This window comes from Erinaceus europaeus, chromosome 7 (genome assembly GCF_950295315.1).
Source record: "Erinaceus europaeus chromosome 7, mEriEur2.1, whole genome shotgun sequence".
Taxonomy (NCBI): domain Eukaryota; kingdom Metazoa; phylum Chordata; class Mammalia; order Eulipotyphla; family Erinaceidae; genus Erinaceus; species Erinaceus europaeus.
The window spans coordinates 89,221,909-89,246,272 of NC_080168.1; the positions used below are offsets into that span (position 1 = coordinate 89,221,909).

Sequence of the window (24,364 nt, forward strand, 5' to 3'; positions counted from 1 at the left end):
TGCATTTCTTTGCTTGTGCATGGTAGCCTGTGTGCTCCAGCAGCTGTGCCATTCCTCTCCTCCAAATGGTGTCTGTAAGTATCCTTTTCTCTCTCAACTCTCTTGTCATTTTTTTAAATTTGTGATTAATAGTGGTTCACAAAATTTTAAGTATACTTCCACATTATACACACCACCAAAGTTCTGTGTCCCCACCCTCCTAGTGATAAACACCATAGTTCTCACAATCTTAAATTTAAAACAGTTTAGGTTTTATTTTTTAATTTTTGTTTTTTATAAGTTCATGTGTTTCAGTTCTCTGGATTCCATATCTGAGTGAAACCATCATATTTTATAGTTTTCTTTCACCTCTTGTTTCACTGTATGCTGTTCTTTTTAATATTTATTTTATTTTAATGAGAGATACAGAGAGAGAGAGAAAGAGAATAAATACTGCTGAGCTCAGCTCTGGCCTGTGGTGGTACTGAGGCTTGAGCCTGTTATCTCAGAGCTTCAGACATGAAAGTCTTGCAGAACCATTATACTGCCTCCCTGGTCTATTTTTTCATTTTTTAATTTTCATTTAATTGGGAGGTTAAAGTTGATAGTACAATTACTGGCACATGGGTACAGTTTCTCATCTCCTTATGATAGGTGTCTTACCCCCAACTTGGGTCCTCATCCACCATTCTTCTTCTAGCGTTTGCCCTCATCCACCATTATGCACCAGGACACCAATGCCTTCTCTACCCCCTTATTTTCCCTTCTTCCCCAGAGTCCTTTGCTTTGTAACAGACACACACACACACACACACACACACACACACACACACACGTTCATGTGTGGGGTCACCAACTTCTTGATTTGTTAAGTGAATGCTTTGAATTTACTATGTTTTCTAATGTGTTGTGAAACAAGTCTCGTTATTTTATTTCCAAGTGTTAAACACGTTGTAAGGTAACTGCTATGAGTCATTTGAAAAGCTCAACCTGGAGCTATTTGCTTAGAAATTGCAACTGAAATAGGTGTCTCCTTAAAGTCATAGTTACAAACAAGATCTATTCAGAATGAAAAAATAGCGAGTTACATCAGCCCCACAAAATGTACTTTTAAGAGTCTGTGGTTTAAAAAAAAAGGCTGTAGTCATAAACATATAAGGGATAGATACAAGCTAAACGCTAGACACAGAATTTTTTCATTTGGCTAGTAAAGTGGACACTACCCCTTTTAACCTTTACCCACAGCTTCACTGCAGACATTTCTTTTTCTTTTTTTTATTGGGAGTATTAAGGGTTTATAGTCAACAGCAAAATCCAGTAGTTGGTATATGTATAACACTTCTCAGTTTTCCACATAGCGTTCTGATCCCCCACCTAGGTTCTCCTCTGCTGTCATGTTCCAGGACACGAACACCTCCCCCCACCCTAGAGTGCAACACATCAAACCCAGAGAAACACCATTTTTCTGAGAAATGCTACTTCTTGAAAGTTTATAATAGGGTCATTGCAATATTCCATATTTTTCAAAATCAGAGATGAATATTCTGTAAAAATTCTTTGTGTGTTCTATAGAGTTCCAGTTACCCTGATTTAAGGAACTTATATGTTAAAGGATGAATAAGGAATCTGATAAAGTAACAACATAGTTATATAAAAATCAGAACATATTTTAATTATGCTTGAAAAAAATCAATCATTATATTTTTCTTTTTTTGTGATTCATAGTGGGTTACAACATTGTAAGAATACAGTGTATAGTTTCACACCACACTCCCCCCCACCAAAGTTCTGTGTCCCCACACTCCCTCCTCAGTGAGAACCACCAGAGTTCTCAAAAAGTCTTACACACAGTTTGCTTCTGGGTTTTGTTGTTGTTTTATAAGTTCATGCTTATCTGTTCCCTAGATTCCACATCTGAGTGAAGCCATCTGGTAGTTGTATTTCATCTCTTATTTCACTAAGTATAATTACCTCTAGTTCTATCAATTTGTCCCAAAGGACACAATAATACCTTTTTGATTGTAGAATAATAAACCAGGGGATCCTGCAGTATAGCGGGTTAAGTATACATGGCGCAAAGTGCAAGGAATGGCACAAAGATCATGGTTCTAGCTTCCGGCTCCCCACCTGCAAGGTGGTCGCTTCACGGGCGGTGAAGCAGGTCTGCATGTGTCTATCTTTCTCTCCCCCTCTCTGCCTTCTCCTCCTCTCTCAAGTTCTCTCTGTCCTATCCAACAACAATGTCATCAGTAACAACAACAATAATAACCACAATAACGATAAAACAGCAAGGGCAACAAAAGGGGGAAAAATGGCCTCCAGGAGCAGTGGATTCATGGTGCAGGCACAGAGCCACAGCAATTAAAAAAAAAGAATAATAATAAGAAGTAAAAAAAAAGAATAATAATAATAAGAAGAATAGACCATAGAGTATATACCCCATACCTTCTTTAGTCAGTCATCTATCTATGAACACTTAGGCTGCTTTTATTCTTTGGCTATTGTGAATAATGCAGTTATGAACATAGGTGGGCATTTTGTCCTTTTGAATTACTGTTTGTGTGTCCTTTGGACACATGCCTAAGAATGATACTGCTGGATCATAAGGTAATACCGTTCTTACTTGCTTAAGGACTCTTTATACAATCTTCAAAAAGGGCTGCACCAGTTTATATTCCCACCAGCAGTATAGCAGAGTCCCTTTTGCTCCACAACCTCTCAAACACCTGTGATTTTGCTGATGTAGGACATTCTCACAGTTGTGAGTTGAATGTGAGTTGTGTAGTTTTCATTTGCATTTCTCTAATGATAAGTGAAGTGGTACATTTCTTCATATGTCAATAGGCCATGTGTAGCTCTTAGGAAAAAAAAAGTGTTTAGTGTTTTGGTTCTCTCTTTTTCTTTCTTTTTTTTTTTCTTGTACAAGTTCTTTATAGAAACTTGGTATCAGTCGCTTGCCAGATGTATGATGCGCAAATATCTTCTCCCATTTACTGGAGCACACTGAGTTATCTATATGTAGTCTGCTTTCAATGTGTAGAAGCTTTTTAGTTTTAATGGTGTCCCATTTATTTACTCTTATTTTCGTTTCCCAGGCCCATGGACTCTATATAGTTTCCAACACATCTTTGATTTGAAGATCCTACAATGTTTCATCTATATTTTCTTTTATTAATGTTACAGTTTCTGAACCAACAACTATGTCCATTTTAATTTGATTTTGATGTATGGTGTTAACTGGTGATTGTGTACATGTGGCTGTCAAATTTTCCTAGGACCATTTGTTGAAGAGACCTCCTTTACCCCATTGAATCAGAACCCCATTGGCACTGGCTCCTCTGTCATGGGCTCTTAATTCTGTTCCACTGATCCAGGTGTCCATTTTTATTCCAGTACTGTGCTCTTTTACTTACTGTTGCTTTGTAGTATAAACTAAACTTGAGAAGCAAGTTACTCCCTGTTTTTTCCTTTTTTTTCCCCTCAAAAGTACTTTGACTCTTCATGTTTTTTATTTGCTTTCATTTTTTTATAGTTCCATGTACATTTTTGGACCAGTTGTTCAACTTCTTGAAAAATGTGATTGGGATCTTGCTAGGGATTGCATTTAAATTGTAGATTGCTTTTGGTAGAATGGCCATTTTAAGATTTATTCTTCCAATCCAGAAACAAAAGAATGTTCTTCCATGTCTGTATGGCCTCTATTTCTTTTAACAATGTCTGATAGTAAAGGTCCTTTACCTGCTTTATGAGATTCACCTCAAGGTATATATATTTTGGGGCTGGATTGTAAATGGGATTGAGTCTTTTATTTCCCTTTCCTCTGACTCCTTGTTTGTTTATAGTAATGCCACAGATTTATATGTGTGGATCTTGTATCCTGTTACTTTGCTGAATTTATTTCTAGCAGTATTTTTTGATGGAGCCTTTGGGGTTCTCTAGGTATATTATCATATTATCAGCAAACAACGATGGTTTGAGTTCTTCCTTTCTAATCTTTATACCTTTAATACCTCTTCCTTGTCTTATTTCAATGGTGAAGACCTTGAGGATTATGTTGAATAATAGTGGCAACAGAGGACAGTCCTGTCTAATTCTCAAAAAAAGCTGAAAATGTTTCTCCACTGAGAATAATGTTAGCTGTGGGTTTGTTGTGAATGGTCTTAATTATGTTGAGGAATTGTCCTTCTATTCTCAACTTCTGGAGAGGGACAGACATTAAATTTAGATGAGACAAAAAAAGGTAGAAGTTTTCATAATTAGACTAATAGGAGTTTCATTTAGACACTCGTTACTCATTTATTGTCATGTCTGCGAATTTCTCTTGTATTTACATAACAGTTACCATACTCATAGAAAAATAGAAAGTAGGTACAATGCTAGAACACTGCATGCTTTTTGCTGAGAGGCTGACCCTTTTGCTGGACGAGAGCCCTGTGGGCGTGAGCTTGGGCGTGAGTTTGATGTCTCTGCAGGTTTTGCGCTTCCTAAAATAGAAAATATATTTATGTATAAGTATATATAACTCAAAGCATTCACTTATATTTCTTACATTTTCAGTTAGAATTTGTCTTTCACCAATTATTTTCTCACCTATTTGCCATTCTAACAGGATCCTGAAATTTGCTAAGAAGACATTTGTTTACCAAGATTCATGTATTCACTTTTGAGCTTCTGCTTGATTTCTTTATAACCAATGGGTTAGCATATAAGTAGACATTAAGGGGGAAAATAAAATTTCTTTCCTTACAGAAAAAGTTAAGGAAAGAACTGGGGAAATAGTTCATCTGCTAGAACGTGAGACTTGCATGCCCAAGGATCTTGGTTTGATCCCTGGCATCACATGTACCAAAATAATGCTCTGGCATCTAACTTTTCCTTTATACAAAACTGTCACTATCAGATATATATATATAAAAATTACAGGTGCTGGTGGGATAAGCACATGTATCACTGAGTGCAGGAACCCAGGTTGGAATCACCACTCCCCACCTGCAGGGAGGATGCTTTATGAGCGGTGAAGCAGGTCTGCAGGTGTCTATCTTTCTCCTTTTATCTCCCCCCACCTCTCTGTCCTGCCTAATAGAAAAAAAAAAAACAGTAAAAATGGCCGCTGCAAGTGATGGATTCATAGGGCTGGCACCGAACCCCAGCGATAATCCTGGTGGCAATTAAAAAAATAAATAAATAAAATATTGTTTCAGAGCATGATCAGTGCTTGGAGAAATAAGCTAGATCAGATGGACTTAACTATATTAATGGTCAAAGTGTATGAATAACTATTTTGTTCTCAAATCACTTTCTATGATTTATCATATTTATTCTTCTTATCCACCTTTTGAATTGTCATCAGACTTAGTCTATATTATATCTCCTGTCTCAGAAACAAAGACAAAAAAGTAGAAGTGTGTGAGTCAGGCAGCAGCGCAGCAGGTTAAGCCCACTTGGGGCAAAGTGCAAGGACTGGCACCAGAATCCCAGTTGGAGCCTTCGCCTTCCCACCTGCAGGGAGGATGCTTTATGAGTGGTGAAGCAGGTCTGCAGGTGTCTCTCTTTCTCTCCCCCTCTGTGTCTTCCCCTCCTCTCTCCATTTTCTCTCCATCCTATCCAACAATGACAACGACATCAATAACAACAATAATAATTACAAAAATAAAACAAGGGCAATAAAAGGGAATAAATTTTTAAAAATTAAAAGTGTGTATTATATAAAAATTGATCATGGGGTGGGGGCAGGTGGTGGTGCATTCTACTGGGCACATCTTTTACAGTGCTGAAGGACCTGGGTTCAAGCCTCTGGCTCCTACCTGCCTGGGCAAATCTTCATGAGTGGTGAAGCAATGGTGCAAGTATCTCTTTTTCTCTTCCTTTCTCCCTCTTCTTTCTCATTTTCTGTCTCTAGCCAATAAATAAATAAATATCTCTCTTAAAAAAGACTGAGTTTCACTATATTTCCACAGTAAGTAAAACAAATTGGAAAAATAAAAGCACCTTTAAAAATGTATCATCAAAAAAGAGAAAAAGAATAAATTAGAAGTTATAGAACTTAAGTAAATGCAACATAGAACAGAATTTAAAATATGAAAGAATTAATATAGAAAGTAAAAATGAGTGCACACACTATAGTGTGCAAGGACTCAGGTTCAAGCTCCTTATCCCCACCTGTAGGGGGAAAGCTTCACCAGTGATAAAGCAGTCTCTCTGCCTCTTTCTCTATCTTCCCCTCTCCTCTCAATTTTTCTGTCACTATCCAATAATAAATAAATAAAAATATTAAAAAACAAAAGAAAGGAAAAATGCTGAGTATAACTTAGGCTCAGTATATTGTACCAAAGCATAGGACTGTGGGAAGAATGGAAGGAAGGGCCATGGGGGCAGGGAAGAGGGTCCTGGTGCATGATAATGGAAAGGATCTTAAATTGAAGGTGATAGTTTTTGAAGACACCTATCACAGAGAAGTGAAAAACTGCACTCGTGTCAAAAACTGAACTGTAATCCATTAATTAACTTCCAATAAAATAATATATATTAATTTCATTAGAATTTATATGACTAAAATAGTAAGACAAAAATAGAGACCTGCGAGAGTCGGGTGGTAGCACAGCAGGTTAAACACACGTGGCGCAAAAGCGCAAGGACCTGCTTAAGGATCCGGGTTGGAGCTCCCGGCTCCCCACCTGCAGGGGAGTTACTTCACAAGCTGTGAAGCAGGTCTGTAGGCGTCTCTCTTTCTCTCCCCCTCGTTGTCCTCCTCTCCTCTGTTCATTTCTCTCTGTCCTATCCAACAACAGTGACATCAATAACAACAATAATAAACACAGCAGCAATAAAACAACAAGAGCAATAAAGGGGGGGGGGGAATAGCTTCCAGGACCAGTGGATTTGTGGTGCAGGCATGGAGCCCCAGCAGTAACCCTGGAGGCAAAAAAAAAAAAAAGACCTGCTTTTTCACTTGAGAGGTATAGAACAATCTACTATGATTTTTAAAAAGAACATATTTAAAAAGAACATATTTTTAAAAGAACATTTGCTCGGATTTCTCCCCAAACTTTAATATTAGATAATATTTAAATTAAAAGTCTACAAACATGCACATGTATACACCAGAACAAAACAATTCAATAGAACCCCCACCCCCAAAACACTAAAAAAAATAAGTAACTAGAATCTTATGCCATGTGGCCAAAACATTTAAAGAAGTTATGCTCTCAGCTTTCAGTGAGACTATGATCCTAAAGTAAAAATCATAAAAATACTGAAAATTTTAGTGTTCTAACTTGAAAAGTTAACTTTAATTCTTTTTTTTTAAAGATTTTATTTATTTATGAGAAAGGCAGGAGGAGAGAGAAAGAACCAGACATCACTTTGGCACATGTGCTGCCGGGGATCAAACTTGGGACCTCATGCTTGAGAGTTCAAAGCTCTACCACTGCGCCACCTCCCAGACGACAAGTTAACTTTAATTCTAAAACTAAATGTAAAATTTAATCAAGCATCTAACCATTGGTTAAAAAAAAAACCTCATAACCCAGCTGGGTTTGTTTATTTATTTTGATATTTATTTATTCCCTTTTGTTGTCCTTGTTGTAGTTATTGATGTAGCTGTTGTTGGACAGGACAAAGAGAAATGGAGAGAGGAGGGGAAGATAGAGAGGGGGAGAGAAAGATAGACACCTGCAGACCTGCTTCACTGCTTGTGAAATGACTCTCCTGCAGGTGGGAAGCCAGGGGCGGGAACTAGGATCCTTGCACTTTGCACCACGTGCACTTAACTAGCTGCACTACAGCCCGACTCCCTCCCAGCTGGGTTTATAATGTGGCTAAAAGAGCAGTTTAATACTGAATCAATGAAACATCATTTAATCAGTACGTAGATGAAACGATAAGTATTATTAGTAATTTAAGGGATAAGAACAAGGGTGGAAGGGGGAAGAAAAAAAAGAATAACAAAAATGGAAACCAGAAATGGAATACAATAAAAGCTAAGATTTAAAAAATAAAAAAGGCGGGAGTCGGGCGGTGGCACAGTGGGTTAAGCGCACGTGGCGCAAAGCGCAGGGACCGGCATAAGGATCCCGGTTCGAGCCCCGGCTCCCCACCTGCAGGGGAGTCGCTTCACGGGCGGTGAAGCAGGTCTTCAGGTGTCTATCTTTCTCTCCCCCTCTCTCTGTCTTCCCCTCCTCCTTTTCTCTCTGTCCTATCCAACAACAAAGCAACGTCAACAATGGCAATAATAACCGCAACGAGGTTGCAACAACTAGGGCAACAAAAAGGGGGAAAAATGGCCTCCAGGAGCGGTGGATTCATGGTGCAGGCACCGAGCCCAGCAATAACCCTGGAGGAAAAAAAAATTAAAAAGGCCTGTCAGTAGCACTCCTTGTTAAGTGCACACATTACCATGAATAAGGTCCTGGTTTCCTGCCCCTGCTCTCTATTTGCAGAGGGGATGGCTAAGATGACGAGCAGCCAGGAGGCAGGTCTTCAGGTGTCTATCTTTCACTGTCCCTTTGTTTTTTTAAAAATATTTATTTATTCCCTTTTGTTGCCCTTGTTTTATTGTTGTAGCTATTATTGTTATTGATGTCCTCAATGTTGGATAGGTTAGAGAGAAATGGAGAGAGGAGGGGAAGACAGAGAGGGGGAGAGAAAGAGAGACACCTGCAGACCTGCTTCACTGTCTGTGAAGAGACCTCTTGCAGGTGGGGAGATGGGGGCTTGAACCGGGATCCTTGTGCTGGTCCTTGCACTCTGTGCCACGTATGCTTAACCCGCTGCACTAACGCCGACTCCCTCACTTTCCCTATCTACCCCCCACCCCTTTCAATCTCTCTCTATCCTATCCAATAAATTAGAAAAAAAAAATAACAAAACCTCGTGCACATACCTCTATGCAAGTATTTGAAGATTTAGTGAAATGGAGTGATTTTTTAAGAGTCATCACTATTCAGTGACACAGTGGCTTCATTTAGTTGGAACTCAGTTGGGGCTGAAGCAGAAAGATGACCTTTCCTCTGAATGGCCTTGCTCAATGTGACCTCACCAACAGGACAACATGGATTTCTTGATATGCTGTGGGGTGGGGTGGATTCCCAAAAGAGAAAAAAAGGACTCAAAGCTGCCATATCTTTCAAAGACTAGGCCCAGGAGATGAAATTAAAACAAGGTTGATTGAAGACCCCACCAATGTGTCCTGGAGCTCAGCTTCCCCAGAGACACACCTTACTAGGGAAAGAGAGAGGCAGACTGGGAGTATGGACCGACCAGTCAACGCCCATGTTCAGCGGGGAAGCAATTACAGAAGCCAGACCTTCTACCTTCTGCAACCCACAATGACCCTGGGTCCATGCTCCCAGAGAGCTAGAGAATGGGAAAGCTATCATGGGAGGGGGTGGGTTATGGGGATTGGGTGGTGGGAATTGTGTGGAGTTGTACCCCTCCTACCTTATGTTTTTGTTCATTAATCCTTTCTTAATAAAAAATTTAAAAAAAAACAAGGTTGAATAAATGGGACTAGGTCAAGTTGAAAAGATTCTACACATCAAAATAATTTCTACAAGGATAAACCAGCAACTCAGAAACTGGGAGAAGATATTTATGCACCACACATAATAAGTGGTTCTTATCAAACATCTATGAAGAACTCAAACAGCTCAACAAAAGGGAAATAAGAACAACCTAATAAAAAGGTGGAAAGATATGAGTAGACAGTTCTCTAAAGAAGAGAAACACATGATCCACAGACATATGTGGAACTTCATTTACATATGCTCCACTTCATTTATCATTAGAGAAATGAAAATTAAAATCACATTGAAATTCCACCTTACTTCTGTGAGAATGGCGTTTCTAAAACAAAAACAAAACAACAACAAAAACAGGAACATGATAAGTGGAAGATATGGAGAAAGAGAAACTCTGTTACACAACTGGGAAGAATGCAAACTAGTGCAACCATTATGGAAAATAGTATGAAGAGTCCTTAAACAAGTAAAAATGGAACTATATTGCGATCCAATAATATTACTCCTAGGCATTTATCCAAAAGACACGAGAATACTAATTTGAAGGGATATATGCACCACTGTGTTTATAGTTGTATTATTCACAATAGTCAAACTGTGGAAACAACCTAAATTCCTATCAACAGATGACTGAGTAAAGAATTTATGGGACATCTACTCCATGGAGTACTACTCAGCAATTAAGAGACTATATTGTGTCCTTTGGGACAAAGTGGATGGAACTGGAGGTGATTATTCTTAGTAAAGTAAGTAAAGAAGTAACTGATGATTTCACTCATGGGAGAATATTGAGAATTGAAACACATGAACTTGAAAAACAAACAAAAAAAAGTAGTCAACTTATCGTAAGATCTTAGGAGAACTATGGTGGTTATCACCAGGGGCCGGGGGTTTGTGGGGGGGGTACGACACAGAATATATTATAATCTTATAAATCACTAATAAAACTTAAAAAAAAAAAGACTAGGGCCAGGATCAGCATCATATCAATTTCTTTTTAAAGGGGTTAGAGAAGTAATCTCTACTATTCCCCCCCTTTCTCTAAAGCAGAGCACTGCTTGTCTCTCATCTATGGTGTTGCGAGGGGTCTGAACCTGGAACCTCTGGTGCCTTGAATAAACCACTGTGCTATTTCGTAGGCCTAGACTCTCCTTTCCAGGGTTATCGGGGCTCGGTGCCTGCACTACGAATTCAGTGCTGTTGTTGGCTATTTTTTTCCCTTTTGTTGCCCTTGTTGTTTATGGTTGTTGTTGTTGTTAGTATTATTGTTGTCGTTATTGTTGGATAGGACAGAGAGAAATCGAGAGAGGAGGGTATGACAGAAAAGGAGATAAAAAGACACATGAGAGAGGAGGGTAAGACAGAGAAGGAGAGAGAAAGACATATGTAAACCTGCTTCACTGCTCATGGAGCGACCCCCATGCTGGTGGGGAACCGGGAGCTCAAACTGGGATCCTTATGCTGGGTCCTTGCGCTGTGCGCTGCGTGCGCTTAACCAGCTGTGCTACCGCCTGGCCCCAGGCCTAGGCTCTCCTTCTTGATGGCAGAAGTTGTTTACATGTAGGTGAGCAGAGGGATTGCTTGTGGCCATATTTAAAGACAATCTGTCACACCAAGAAGAACGCATGTGACACACACACACACACACACACACACACACACACACACAAAACTCTTGAGTCAGAATTTTCTTTAACTGAAAAAGAGCAGATTTATTGGATTTGAGTTTGGTTTTGGAGTAGAATAGGAAGAGATTCTAGGTCATAAATGACAGAATTTTTGATACAAGTCTAGAAGGGAAAGTGGAAAAAAAGTTTGTCAACTATGAATCATTTTGATTAGAAAATGGTTTACAAATTGAAAGTCATTTTATTTTTAAATATTTATTTTAGAAAGATAGATCGGGGTGGGACTGGGAAGGTGGCGTACCTGTTTAAGCACACACGTTACCATGCACTAGGACTAGTGTTCTAGCCTCCACTGTCCACCTGCAGGGGACAAGGGGGACACACTTCAGTACTGCTGAAGCAAGTCTATGGGTGTCTCTCTCCTTCTCTATGTCCCCCTTCCCTCTTAACTTCTGTCTTATCAAATAAAATAGACAGAAAAAAAAAGGAGAAAAATGACCACTAGGAGTGGTGAATTTGTTGTGCACATACCAAGTCCCCAGTCATAACCCTAGTGGAAGACACAGAGACAAGAGAGGACAAGAGCAGTAGTCTAACAGTTGGTCCCTGGGTTTTGAATTTTTTTTTTAACTTATGTGTATGAAGCCTGAAATTAGAGGAGCCAATTCATTCTTCAACTGAAGTATAACATGAATATGAACTAGAGCATTATTCTTGGATTATGCAGTGCCAAGGGCTGAAATTGGGACCTCATGCTTGTAAGTTCTAGGTTTTCCCACTGTTCCACCTATCAGGTCTCACGAATGTTTTCATTACAATGTGAACATGTAAATAACTATAGCAAAGACATAGAAAATACTACTGGTATCCACTTTTTAAAAAAAAATTATATTTATTTATTAGATAGAGACAGCCAGAAATTGAGAGGGGAGGTGGAAATGGAAAAAGGGAGAGACAGACACCTGCAGCCCTGCTCCACCACTCGTGAAACTTTCCCCTTGCAGGTGGAGACCAGGAGCTTGAACCTGGGTCCTTGCGCAATGTAATATGTGTACTCAAGCAGGTGTGCCACCGCCTGGCCCCTGGTATCCACTTCTGTTACTTCTTTTTCTTCTCGTTGGTTCTAAATACAGGTTAATTTTGCCTGATTTTGAACTACATATAAATGAAATCATTTAATATTTATCTTTTTTGTGTCTGTTTTAACACTGGTTTCCTTTTTTTTTTTTGACTATTTTCTTTCACAGTTCTCAAATTATCTCTTTTCACCGTTTCACACTCTGTCCTCAACTGAGAAAATAAACACTTATTCTTACTAAGTTATCATTGGGGAAGTGAGTGCAATGGCTCTCCCGGTTGAGTTTACACTTCACCTTGTACAAGAATGCAGCAGGTTCAACCACTACCACACCCATCCCTGCTGGGAGCAAGCTTGACCACTGTTAAAGCAGTGTTACAAGTGTCTCTCTTTCCTTCTTCTCTCTCTTCCCTCTCTGTCTTATCAAATAAAATAGAAAGGAAAAAAAGGACCAACATGAGTGGTGAATTTGTTGTGCAGGCAGTGAACCCCAGTGATAACCTTGGTGGAAATTAAAAAAAAAAACAAAACCACAAAAAACTTTCTTCTGAGAACCAAAGGATGATAATGCAAGAGAAACACAGTGGTTTGAAAGCACAATTAATTTAGGCATTGGTTAATATACTACATCTAAGTGTACCACTACTTTAATAATAATAATAACAACAACAACAACAATAATAACAGATAATCAAAAGAGAAGGTGGCTGAAAATGTGGTGCAGGATGCAGAACTTGCACACATGGGATTCTGAATTTGATCCCCTGCACAGCATAAACTAGGGCTGAGTGGTACTTTGTTCTGCCCTCTCTCATAAAATTAACAAACCTTGATTTTAAAAAGAGGTGGTAATTGGTGTATTGCACCAAAGTAAAAGACTGTGGGTTAGGGGACAGTGTTCAGGTCCTGAAACATGATGGCAGAGGAGGACCTAGTGGGGGTTGTATTGTTATGTAGAAATGCTGCAAAATATATACCTGAAAGCAGAAGTACACTAGAGTTTGCAGTGAGTACCTCCCTAACACTTCCTCTCCACTATTCCAAGCTTGGGATCCATGATTGCTCAACAAATTGTTTGGCTTCGTATGTTAACTCTCTTTTCAATCACCAGGTTCCAGATGCCACCAGGATGCTGGCCAGGCTTCCCTGGATTGAAGACCCCACCAATGTGTCCTGGAGCTCAGCTTCCCCAGAGACACACCTTACTAGGGAAAGAGAGAGGCAGACTGGGAGTATGGACCAACCAGTCAACGCCCATGTTCAGCGGGGAAGCAGTTACAGAAGTCTGACCTTCTACCTTCTGCAACCCTCAACAACCCTGGGTCCATGCTCCCAGAGGGATAGAGAATGGGAAAGCTATCATGGGAGGGGATGGGTTATGGAGATTGGGTGGTGGGAATTGTGTGGAGTTGTACCCCTCCTACCTTATGTTTTTGTTCATTAATCCTTTCTTAAATAAAAAATTTAAAAAAAGAAATGTAATGCATGTACAGACTATTGTATTTTACTTTTGACTGTAAACCATTCATCCCCCAGTAAATAGAAAAATAAATAAAAATAAAAAGAGATGGTAAGTACAAATAAATATATAGAAGAAACATCTCAGCCAATAATGTAGCAGAACATTGTATCACAGCTATACTCTATTCCTTAGCCTGAGAAGGAAAGTAATCAGTGAAGAAGGGAAGGATCATCTTTATGACAGATGATTTTTATCATCATAAAACAGCATCCAAATCTTGTCCATAAATTCTCTAAAAACTTGAAGACCCAAACTTCGAAATATAACAAGTTTATGGAACCTAGAAACTCTACAAAGAGTGATAGGCCTATTCTTGTTTGCTTACGTTGGCAGAGTTTCTTTACGCAAGTTTCATCCTTGTCACACAAAGAACAGGTTTTTCCGTTAATGTAAGGGAATGTCCTTAGATAATTTCCTCTACAAAAAGGAGAAAGGCTGATTAGCCAAATATTGACCAATGTCTATAATTGTATACATACATGGATGCAGGTTTTCTTGGTTGTTCACTGAAGTCATGAGCATTGAAAGCAAAAACACAAATTTCTGTTTTAATTTTTTAATTTTATGTTCATTTGTTAAAAAAAAAGAAGTGAAAGTAAGGAAGGAAGACAGAAGAAAAAACTTAAACTATTAAAACTATTCTTTATAAAACATCCTTAGTGGTGTATTGCATTAAAGCAAAGGACCCTGGGGAAGAAGGGGGAGAGAAGGGCTGATGAGAACCTTGGGGGCCTGGTGCATGATGATCCAGATTGTAAAAGGATCCAGATTGTGTGTGAGAGTGTTCTGCAAAGAACTTTCACAGGGAGAAGTGTACCCATGTGTCAATGGCTGCATTGTAAACCATTAATTCCCACAATAAAAAGAAAAATAAATAAATAAATAATATCCCTGGTCTATATGGAGGTTAATATTCTATAAAACACAAATTAGATGTGAACTCAATGCAGTCATGTATGTGACAACCACAATTTTATTGTAAAAACTGGTTAGGGGGCCTGGCAGTGTCACACCCAGTTAAGCTACTGCCTGCCTCCCTAGTTGTCTATTTTTAATGAAAAAAGGATACAAAGAGAAAGATACACGAGAAAGAGAGACACCAGGACACTGTTCAGATCTGGTTGATGATGATGCTAGGAATTGAACCAGGGATCTCAGAGCCTCAGGTATGAAGATCTCTTGCATAACCACTATGCCATCTTCCCAGCCCTGGAAGCATTATTTTTATTTATTATTTTTTAATATTTACTTATTTATTCTTTTTGTTTTTTATTGTTGTAGTTATTGATGGCGTCGTTGTTGGTTAGGACGGAGAGAAATGGAGAGAGGAGGGGAAGACAGAGGGGGAGAGAAAGATAGACACGTGCAGATCTGCTTCACTGCCTGTGAATTGATTCCCCTGCAGGTGAGGAGCAGGGAGCTTGAACCAGGATCCTACACCGGTCCTTGCGCTTATCACCACCTAAGCTTACCCGCTGTGCTACTGCCCAACTGCCAGAAGCATTTTTTTATTTAAACAGTCTCAAAACAGCTTCTTTCATTTTTCTTCTTTTAAACAATAAATTTATTCAGTACCCTAGTAAAGTCTGATTATAAGTATGCAATAATATAAAAATTTACAAAACAGATTTGAAGATTTCTAATATGTTGATATAAGGTGCATTATTATATACAGTAAATTCTATAGGTGAAGAAGCAATACTTCAAAAGTATTTCAAGTTAAACTATTTTCACAGCAAAATGACTTACGGAGGTCCATAGTCACATACAAATATTGCTGCTCCTTCACCTGCAAGATTAGGACACATTGCAAGTGCACAACCAACTTTATTTGTATTGGCCCAAACTACCTAAAGGAGAAAAAAAATTAAAATAAAATATGCAAAACAACTTCATGCAAAATATATTGTGGAAACAGTCACTGCCATGAGACAGAAATGAATGCATACCAATATTTATTTGCTATTTTAAAAAGATTTTATTTTTTAATTTTTTTAATATTTATTTATTTTCTCTTTTTGTTGTCCTTGTTTTGTTGTTGTGGTTATTATTGTTGTTGTTATTGATGTCATTGTTGTTGAATAGGACAGAGAGAAATCAAGAGAGGAGTGGAAGACAGAGAAGGAGAGAGAAAGACACCAGCAGACCTGCTTCACTGCTTGGGAGGCGATCCCCCTGTAAGTGGGGATCTGGGGGCTCAAACCGGGATCCTTATGCTGGTCCTTGGGCTCTGTGCCATGTGTACTTAACCCTCTGAGGTACCACCTGACCCCCAATTATTTATTTTATAAGAGATAGAAAGTATCAAGAACTGTTCCAGTATATCCCAATTAGGATTGAACCTGGGACTTCAGAATAGAAGAAATATACTGTATTTTCTGAGTCACCAAACTCCACCCCGATGTGATTTTTCTTTATATGAAACAGTTAACACAAGTATTTTTAAAGTTTATTTATTTATTCAGTGTTAGTGGCTGAGTAATAATGGTTTGAAAGATCCTAAGATTACAGGGATATAGTTCTGCACTTCACACTGCACCCAATACCAGCTCACTGCCTCACCTGCATCGCTGATAACTACCTTAGTTTTCTAGTCTCAACATATTTTCTCAAAATATTTTGTTGTGACAACATTCATTAGAACTACTTAGCTAGGAATAAATAACAGAATAGTTTATAATTTATTTATTGTACCGTGACAGGACTGCGGGTTCTTGCTCTGGGTCCCTTGCCACCCTGGTCACTGGCAGTGAAGGTCAGAGGGAGCCCCTGGGAGTCATGGGGTGGCTCTACCTGTAGGGGGAGACTTGGGGAGACTTGTGCAGAGAGGCAAGAATAAAGCCAGACTCATCCAGCTCTGGGAGAGGCCTCTGAGAAGTGGGCAACTCATTTATTGGGGAGAAAGTAAGCAGATATACCCATTGTCCAGGGAGAATGTTGAGGTAATCATTAACTCAAGCACAAAGCAACACAATGCATAGTCACACTTTGACATATGAACTATTTGATCACAAGTGAAAAGTTACCATACAAGGTTTTATCATGAGCTTCATAATGCATATGTCCCCAGGAGTAAATTACAGGCACTTCAGGGGAGGGGAGAAGGGGGCGGGGTAGTTGAGCAACAGAACGTTTGGGGTGGTTTTCAAGTCTGGCCATACAATATACAGTAATTCATGGCCTTTGTTATAAGGGGAAAGGAAGGGCATGTGCAGAAAGGTAGCCCCCACCTGGAGAAGCCATCCTTCATTCGCTCACCTGGGGTCTACCTGCTCAGACTCTCATGGAAACGATGGCCTGGACTTCCCAGATAGTGGGCCCAATTCCCAACAGATTTGCAAAATAAGATTTTATTTTCTTATTTATTGCAATCAAAACCACAACACACTGGATTGTGTGAAGAGTTTTGCTTCTGATGTAGCTTTGTATGTAGCTTTGGATCAATTCTGAGCTAGTTTATTACTTAATGAGGTAAGTTAAAAGTAGTTAAGTTAATGATTTCCCTTTTAAAATGTCTTAGAATATGACTAAATTATGTAACTACAAATATGTGTATTTAATACATTTTGTTTAAACTTTAGTTTATTAATATCTGACTACACCATGCATTTCTATTGGGTTAATATATCCAAATTGTAATACATGCTTTTTCACTTTAGTAGTTCTAGAACTAACTGTTGAACATATCTAAGTTTAACATCTACTGCTTTCATTATAGGATTAGATGTTATTATCCATATTGGTTTTAAGTTCAACATGTAAGTGAAAGACATTTTTTAGCTCACTGTTTAGAACATTAAGTAAACTTCTTGCTAGATTTATGTATAAAATGAAAAAAAGGGGGACTGGGTGGTGGCACACCTGGTTGAACACACGTTACAATGCGTAAGGAGCTGGGTTTGAGCCCCCTGTCCCCACCTGCAGGGGGAAAGCTTTGCAAGTGGTGAAGCAGTGCTGCAGATGTCTCTCTGTCTCTCTCCCTCTCTATCACCCCCTTCCCTCTCTATTTCTGGCTGTCTCTATCCAATAAGTAAAGATAATTTTTAAAAATTATAAAAAAAATTCATTATATTCAGAGGAATAAATAAAATGGCTACAAATGTGGTGTTATGGTTTTTTTTAGAATGAAGCAAGTCAGATGATAATAGAGTAATAGTTTAAAAAATCACCTACATATAAATGTATTTCTAGTAAGTAATTTCCCCAATGAAGTTGAATTTCCTAGATACTTTAAGGAAATGTTAGTAAAGTCATGATGAATTGTGCATCAATAGGATATAGTCATAACATGCCAAATATTTACCTGTGTATAATGACCACAAACTTTGCTACATTTATGAGTGTAGTAATCATAGAATACAGTTTCATTATACCAGGCAACAACAGCTGAGTCTGCAGTAAATTTTCTTAATGGGCCTAACCAGATATTTTCTCCAACAAATTGATACTTTGTACCACATTTATATGATAGTGCTAAACAGCTGTTGTGTCTAAATTTGCATTCCATTGCCCATGATTTCGCAAGTGTTGCTAACTCATGATCCCAACTCTGAAAAATAAAAAAAAAGTAAATTTTGTGGTTTATCTGTATCAAACTTACAACAATTGCAACCAACTAAATTTTGTTTACATTTATTTTAATACATATATTTTTGGTATTCCTTATATTCACAGTCACTTGTTAGTAGTTCTGCTTCAGAAAGCTTTATCAAATGACCACTGTGTAAAAATTCTTTTTCTATCTCCAATAACTAGAGCAGATACCTTGTATAGAAGGAGAATTCAACACATATATTCAAATGTTATGTAAACATGTTTCACAGTCTAGTAGTTCAGAATGACATGCAAATAAAACTAATGCAAACCAGACTTCCCTGGAAAGACAACTCAACCAATATGTCCTGGTGCCCCGCTTCCTTAGAGCCCCACCCCACTAGGGAAAGAGAGAGACAGGCTGGGAGGATAGCTCGACCTGTCAACACACATGTTCAGCAGGGAAGCAATTAAAGAAGCTAGACTTTTTACCTTTTGCACCCCATAATGACCCTGGGTCCATACTCCCAGAGGGATAAAGAACAGGTAAGCTTATCAGGGGAGGGGAGGGGATACAGAGTTCTGGTGGTGGGAATTGTGTGGAGTTATACCCCTCTTATCCTATGGTTTTGTCAATGTTTCCTTTTTATAAGTAAAAAAATTTAAAAAAAGAACTAAAGATGAGCAGCTAGTTATAACTCAAGAAGAAAACTTATAACATACTAGGAATAATATTTACACAACTAGATGAAGAGTAACTAAAACATGAAAGGAGAAAAAAAACACCTCACTCTACAATACATATCATATATAAAGGAAAAATATTGAAAAATTCCCCCCTTCTATCTGAGAACAAAACAAGATGTTTTTATGTTTTAAACTGTAGAGACATAACCAGGGAAACAGATCAAGTTGGTGGAGCACAAGATTTACATTCCTAAAGTTCTCAGTTTGATCTTTGGTGTCTCAAGTGTACCAGAGCGGTGCTCTGCCTTCTGTCAGCCCTATCTTGTGTGAAATAATAAATCTTTAAAAGATAAATATGCAATTACAGTAGAGCTTATTTTGGGTAGTAGAAAATGTGAACTTGTGGCCAGGTGATGGCATACTCGGGTTTAAGCCACCCACATCTCCCCCACCCCACATGCAAGGGGGACATTGTACAAATAGTGAAACAGTGCTGCAGGTGTCTTCCCCCCACCCCACCCCGTCACTATTTCCTTTGTCCTATTAATTTTTCACTATACTATCATATAAAAGAAAGGAGGAAAAAAGTGACCAATGATAGTGTAGGCACTGAGTCCCAGGGACAACTCTGATGGCAAAATAAATAAAAACTAAGCATATAGAAAAGAGAATATATGAGCTATAAATATATCAAACAAAAATGTAAAATGTGTAATGATTAACGTGCATCTTTATTCACAGATGACATGACTAGGTACATAGGAAGTTTGAGTGACTACATAGCAAAAACTGTAAGAAAGGAAATGATAAGGGAGAGTGGCAAAGCTTCTAGACTCAAAAATGTCTATACAATTTTAGTCCCAGAGCTGAACTATCAGTCAGAGTAGCTGAGTATCAGAACACAGTAACTGAGCTACAAACAACAAAATATCAGGCTACAATAGCTGAATTGAAAGCCAAAGATGTTGAGAACAGAAACATAATTGCTGAGATTTTTTTTAAATATTAATATTATTATTATTATTTAATCAGAGTACTGTTCAGTTCTGGCTTATGGTGGTGCTGGGGACTGAACATGGAACTTCTGATGCTCAGGCATAAAAGTCATTTTGAGGGTGTGGGGAGAGAGAGAGAGAAAGAAAGAGAAAGAGAGAGAGAGAGAGAGGGCTAAGGGCAAAGCACAAGGGACAGCTTAAAGATCCCCACCTGCAGGAGGTCGTTTTGCAAGTGGTGAAGCAGGTCTGCAGGTGTTTATCTTTCTCTCCCCCTCTCTGTCTTCCCCTCTTGTCTCCATTTCTATCTGTCCTATCCAACAACGACAACAGCTATGACAACAGTAATAACTACAACAAGCACAACAACAAAGGCAACAAAATGGGAAAAATAGCCTCCGGGAGCAGTGGATTCATAGTGCAGGCACCGATCCCCAGGAATAACCCTGAAGACACAAAAAAAAAGAGTGAGAAACAAATATCCCTACCTTAGGCCACAAGTTTTGCCTAAGAAACCTTAAAAGCAACACTAAAACTCCCAAGTAGCATAAATCCATGCCACAAAATATCAACATTTATAGAAACATAAGAATAACCACCGCCCAACGAAGTGAAATTTACACACCAAGTAGCTGATATAAATTATCTGCATGAAATTTTGTGGGAAATAGATCCCCAAATTAGGGAAAATTAATAAATAGAAATTGAACCAGAACTGAGGCATATTAAAGTTAGTAGACAAAGAAACATTTAGAGCATACAATGAAAAAGAGCATGGGTGAGCTGTGAGGCTACTTCAAGTGGTATCATAGATATATAGTTGTAATCTTTCATATTTACAATGGCTAAAATGTTCATAGTTTAATTAAAATCAACAAATTCAAGAAGCTCAGTGAACCTCAGGAAACATGAACAGTACAATACCAGGGCACATCATTAGCAAATTGCTGAAAACCAAGCCTAAAGAGAAAATCTTAAAAGGAGCCAGAGGAAAAACACACGTGCTATACATAGGAGCAAAGAAAATGATCCAGCAGACTTCACACAGTTTCCACAGTTTGTAGGAAGATAGCAGATAGAGGAGTCTATCTTGTTAATGAGTTAATCAGTCTTGTTAATGTTCAACCTAAAGTTCTATATTGACTGATAGAAACAAACAACAACAAAAAAAAACAAGATAAAATAGACTTTTATAGCCATAAGAATTTAAAAGTATTACTAAAAGATCTACAGTATAAGAAATGTTAATGCCTTTTAGGTAGAAAGAAAATAATACCAGGTGGAAATATGGATATTCACAAAGAAATAAACACCAGAAAGTGGAAAGAACAAAATAACTAAAGACATTTATATACATACTGAGTCAAACTATGAAATAATGTAAACTTGAAGCCTATTCCTTTCTTCCTTCTATTTTGCAAGTAGGTATATAAATTTAAGTTCTTTATTTATTTATCCTTTTATTGTTTCCTTTAGAAATTGGGGCACATATGTGTGTTTATACAGAATGTATACATGTATTTAAACTAAACACACAAACATATTTAATTAGTATTTTTGTAATAAGGTAGTCCTAAAAAAAAGAAACTCAGAAAAGTATGAAGGATACAGTGCATAATAATTTTCATGTCACTGACCATCCCAGTATATTGGAGATTAAAACACACATTATATGTTAAAATATTTTATCAATTCTGAGTGAAGGAGGTCAATTCATCATTGTATAATCCAGTATCTCCCAAATTTATCTGAAACTTCATTCTCCCTCAAAAAGATCTTTTCTTTTTCCTTTGTGGCTGAATAAGAAATACAGTTTTAAATTGATTTTAGTGCCTTGGCTCTGGTTTTATAATTACTTTCATTTTATTTTCTGTTAATATAAGAATTACAATGTCAACACCTACATAACATAAATAAAGCAACTACTATCAAGGTTTCTACTTATAATTTCACAATCGTAAATTTACTTGCAAGCAAGTAGCTATAATTAATGCAAGGTAATTCTACAGTAATAAATTAATAGTCATGAATTGATTAGACTTTAAAAATGTATGCGTCATTTTAATAATGCAGTATTATTTCTGTACATTCTTTAGTAGAGGAAGCTTTAGCCATGCTGTGTGTAAGATGTGGGGGGTAAATATCAATGAGTTCAATGTATTTAGGGATAAAATGTCACACTTTTTTTCATGAAGGTGACACTAATACTACTCAAGTGCTGATTTTATTATTTACATCCTGTAGAACTTTCTTTTTCAGATAAGTACTATACATGCAATGTTGTTTTTAACTTTGTTTTCTTTTCTTTTCTTTTTTTAAAAGATTTTATTTATTTATGAGAAAGATAGGAGGAGAGAGAAAACATCACTCTGGCACATGTGCTGCTGGAGATTGAACTCAGGACCTCATGCTTGAGAGTCCAAAACTTTATCACTGTGCCACCTCCCAGAACACTTAACCTTGTTTTCATATGGAGTTATAAAAGCAAGTCAGGGAACATGACAATCTTCATCACCATGCAGTATCTGTCTGTTGAATCTACCTTGCCTGGTTTGGGAAGTGGTAATTTAAAAAAAAAAAAAAAAAGAGGTGGGGGGAGGGACCTATGCAAAATCACATGTAAACCTTAGTGAGAAATAGTTTCTAACCTGCCCCTTCTCCATCCGTCCAGCCCTCTCCTTCCACTCCCTTGCAGCAAAAGGGAGCTACATCTAGTTAAGGGACACATCCAAGTGTTTCCTTTCTCACCCACTCCTATAACTACCATGGGGAGACAGGACTGGCTATATAATAGTTTTTAACTGCGCGCTCAGTTCAAATGAATTCACAGAGTTCACGTAAGTTATTGCCCAGATAGATACCTTAGAATGACCCAGGGGAAAAAGATCCCAGCCCCGTTGTTCTTTCTCACCATGGTTTTCATATTGGCTGCTGTGGGAGAGACCATGGCACGCACTTTATTATGAGCCTTGACACAATTATCTATAAAACGCGGATCCGTGATAAGTGGTATATTGAGAGCCGACTGACTGACTTGCAGCGAGATGTTTATGATCCACCAACAACTCCATTTCTTTTTCGAAACCATCGTGGGTCACAGAGACGACCCTACCGCTAACGGCTGGGCCAGCCCCTCTTGCCCACCTCTGGGGAACCACGTTCTCCATTGGCTCCGTCCTGCACTATCTCGAGCCCAGATCCCAGCACGGGGATGCTTTTGCGGGCTGGGCCAGGGCACACAGGAGTCAGTGTGGTGTTACAGCGGGATTGGCTAACACACTGCAGTTTTGGGTTACAAACATACAAACAAATAAACATCTTGAGTCGCCCACTGGCACAGTTTTATGGATCCAAGGTGCTTTCTTCAAACTCAGTCCAGTACTTCTGTCAAGGGCATTTGGAGGGTAATCCGGATTGCAATATGCAGGCAGAACAGTGCTAGGTGAAACGATAATGTATATTCAACGCTGAAAACTGGCCAGGCCCATAGAAAACGGTAAAAATTAGCTTTCTCGACTCAGATTCCTGGTATTTCCTTAGACACTGAGGATAAAACAATAATAGGCATTTTGTAGATTGGATGATACAGTGTAGTCCTAAATTACTATCTTGCCATTTAATAATTTGCTTGCTTTCTCATCTGAAGAGTGGTTGCCTAGAAAAATTAAACTAGACACTTGGAAAAGTGTAGCTAAGTAGCTCCTTGTGACAAAAATGTGTCGTTTTGAAAGTCAAGTTGGGAGCTGAACTCCAATTTTTTGTCTAGTAGACTTCATTAAACAGCGACGCAGATAACGCTAACTCCGTATTTAGTAATAATGACCAAGACTTTGGAAGCATTAGTTTCTTAGCGAATTCTGTTCACTTCGCTTTGTATTTTTAGTATATGCTGTAATATCAGTTTTCAATTATTTATTAATTCTGAAGTGTAGTAGTATGTACTACATACAAAATATGTGTACATGTACAAAGTCTGGAAATAATGGAGTATAAACATTTTGAAACAATGAAAAGGGAACAGATATAGGAGGGTCACCTCCATTTTATCCTTTATTTCACACACAAATGATGTCAACTCATCAATGAAAGCACAGTCGTGGTTTGAGATATTTCTAAGAACCATTCTCTTTAACATGCTATAACTTTTCTGGATTGATTTTTGTTTGCTAGGGCATTGCTTAGCTCTGGTTTATGGTGGTGTGGGGGATTGAACCTGGGACCTCAGAGCTTTAGGCATGAAAGTCTGTTACATAAGCCACAATGCTATCTTCCCACTGCTGCTGTAACTTTTCTGAATTATAATTTATTATAAATCTAATTCAGTTCTCTTTCCACAAATCATGTTATTTTTCCTAATTTGTTCTTCCTTTTCAAAATTAGTCCCATTGAAAATGTTTATGTATACTTAAATGTTCAGATCAAAGCCA

At 38.1% G+C, this 24,364-nt stretch overlaps 1 protein-coding gene across 1 annotated transcript; it reads right to left on the minus strand.

Annotated features, from left to right (window-relative positions):
- Positions 1 to 4,256: 4,256 nt before the first annotated feature.
- On the minus strand, positions 4,257 to 23,055 carry GLIPR1L1 (GLIPR1 like 1). The gene is made up of 5 exons (XM_060193459.1): positions 22,849 to 23,055; positions 18,029 to 18,274; positions 15,475 to 15,575; positions 14,051 to 14,142; positions 4,257 to 4,463 (listed from the first exon to the last, which is right to left on the minus strand). Exons 1-5 carry the CDS (start codon positions 23,023 to 23,025, stop codon positions 4,327 to 4,329), a joined length of 753 nt encoding a protein of 250 aa, XP_060049442.1. The 5' UTR covers positions 23,026 to 23,055; the 3' UTR covers positions 4,257 to 4,326.
- Between the last annotated feature and the right edge of the window lie 1,309 nt (positions 23,056 to 24,364).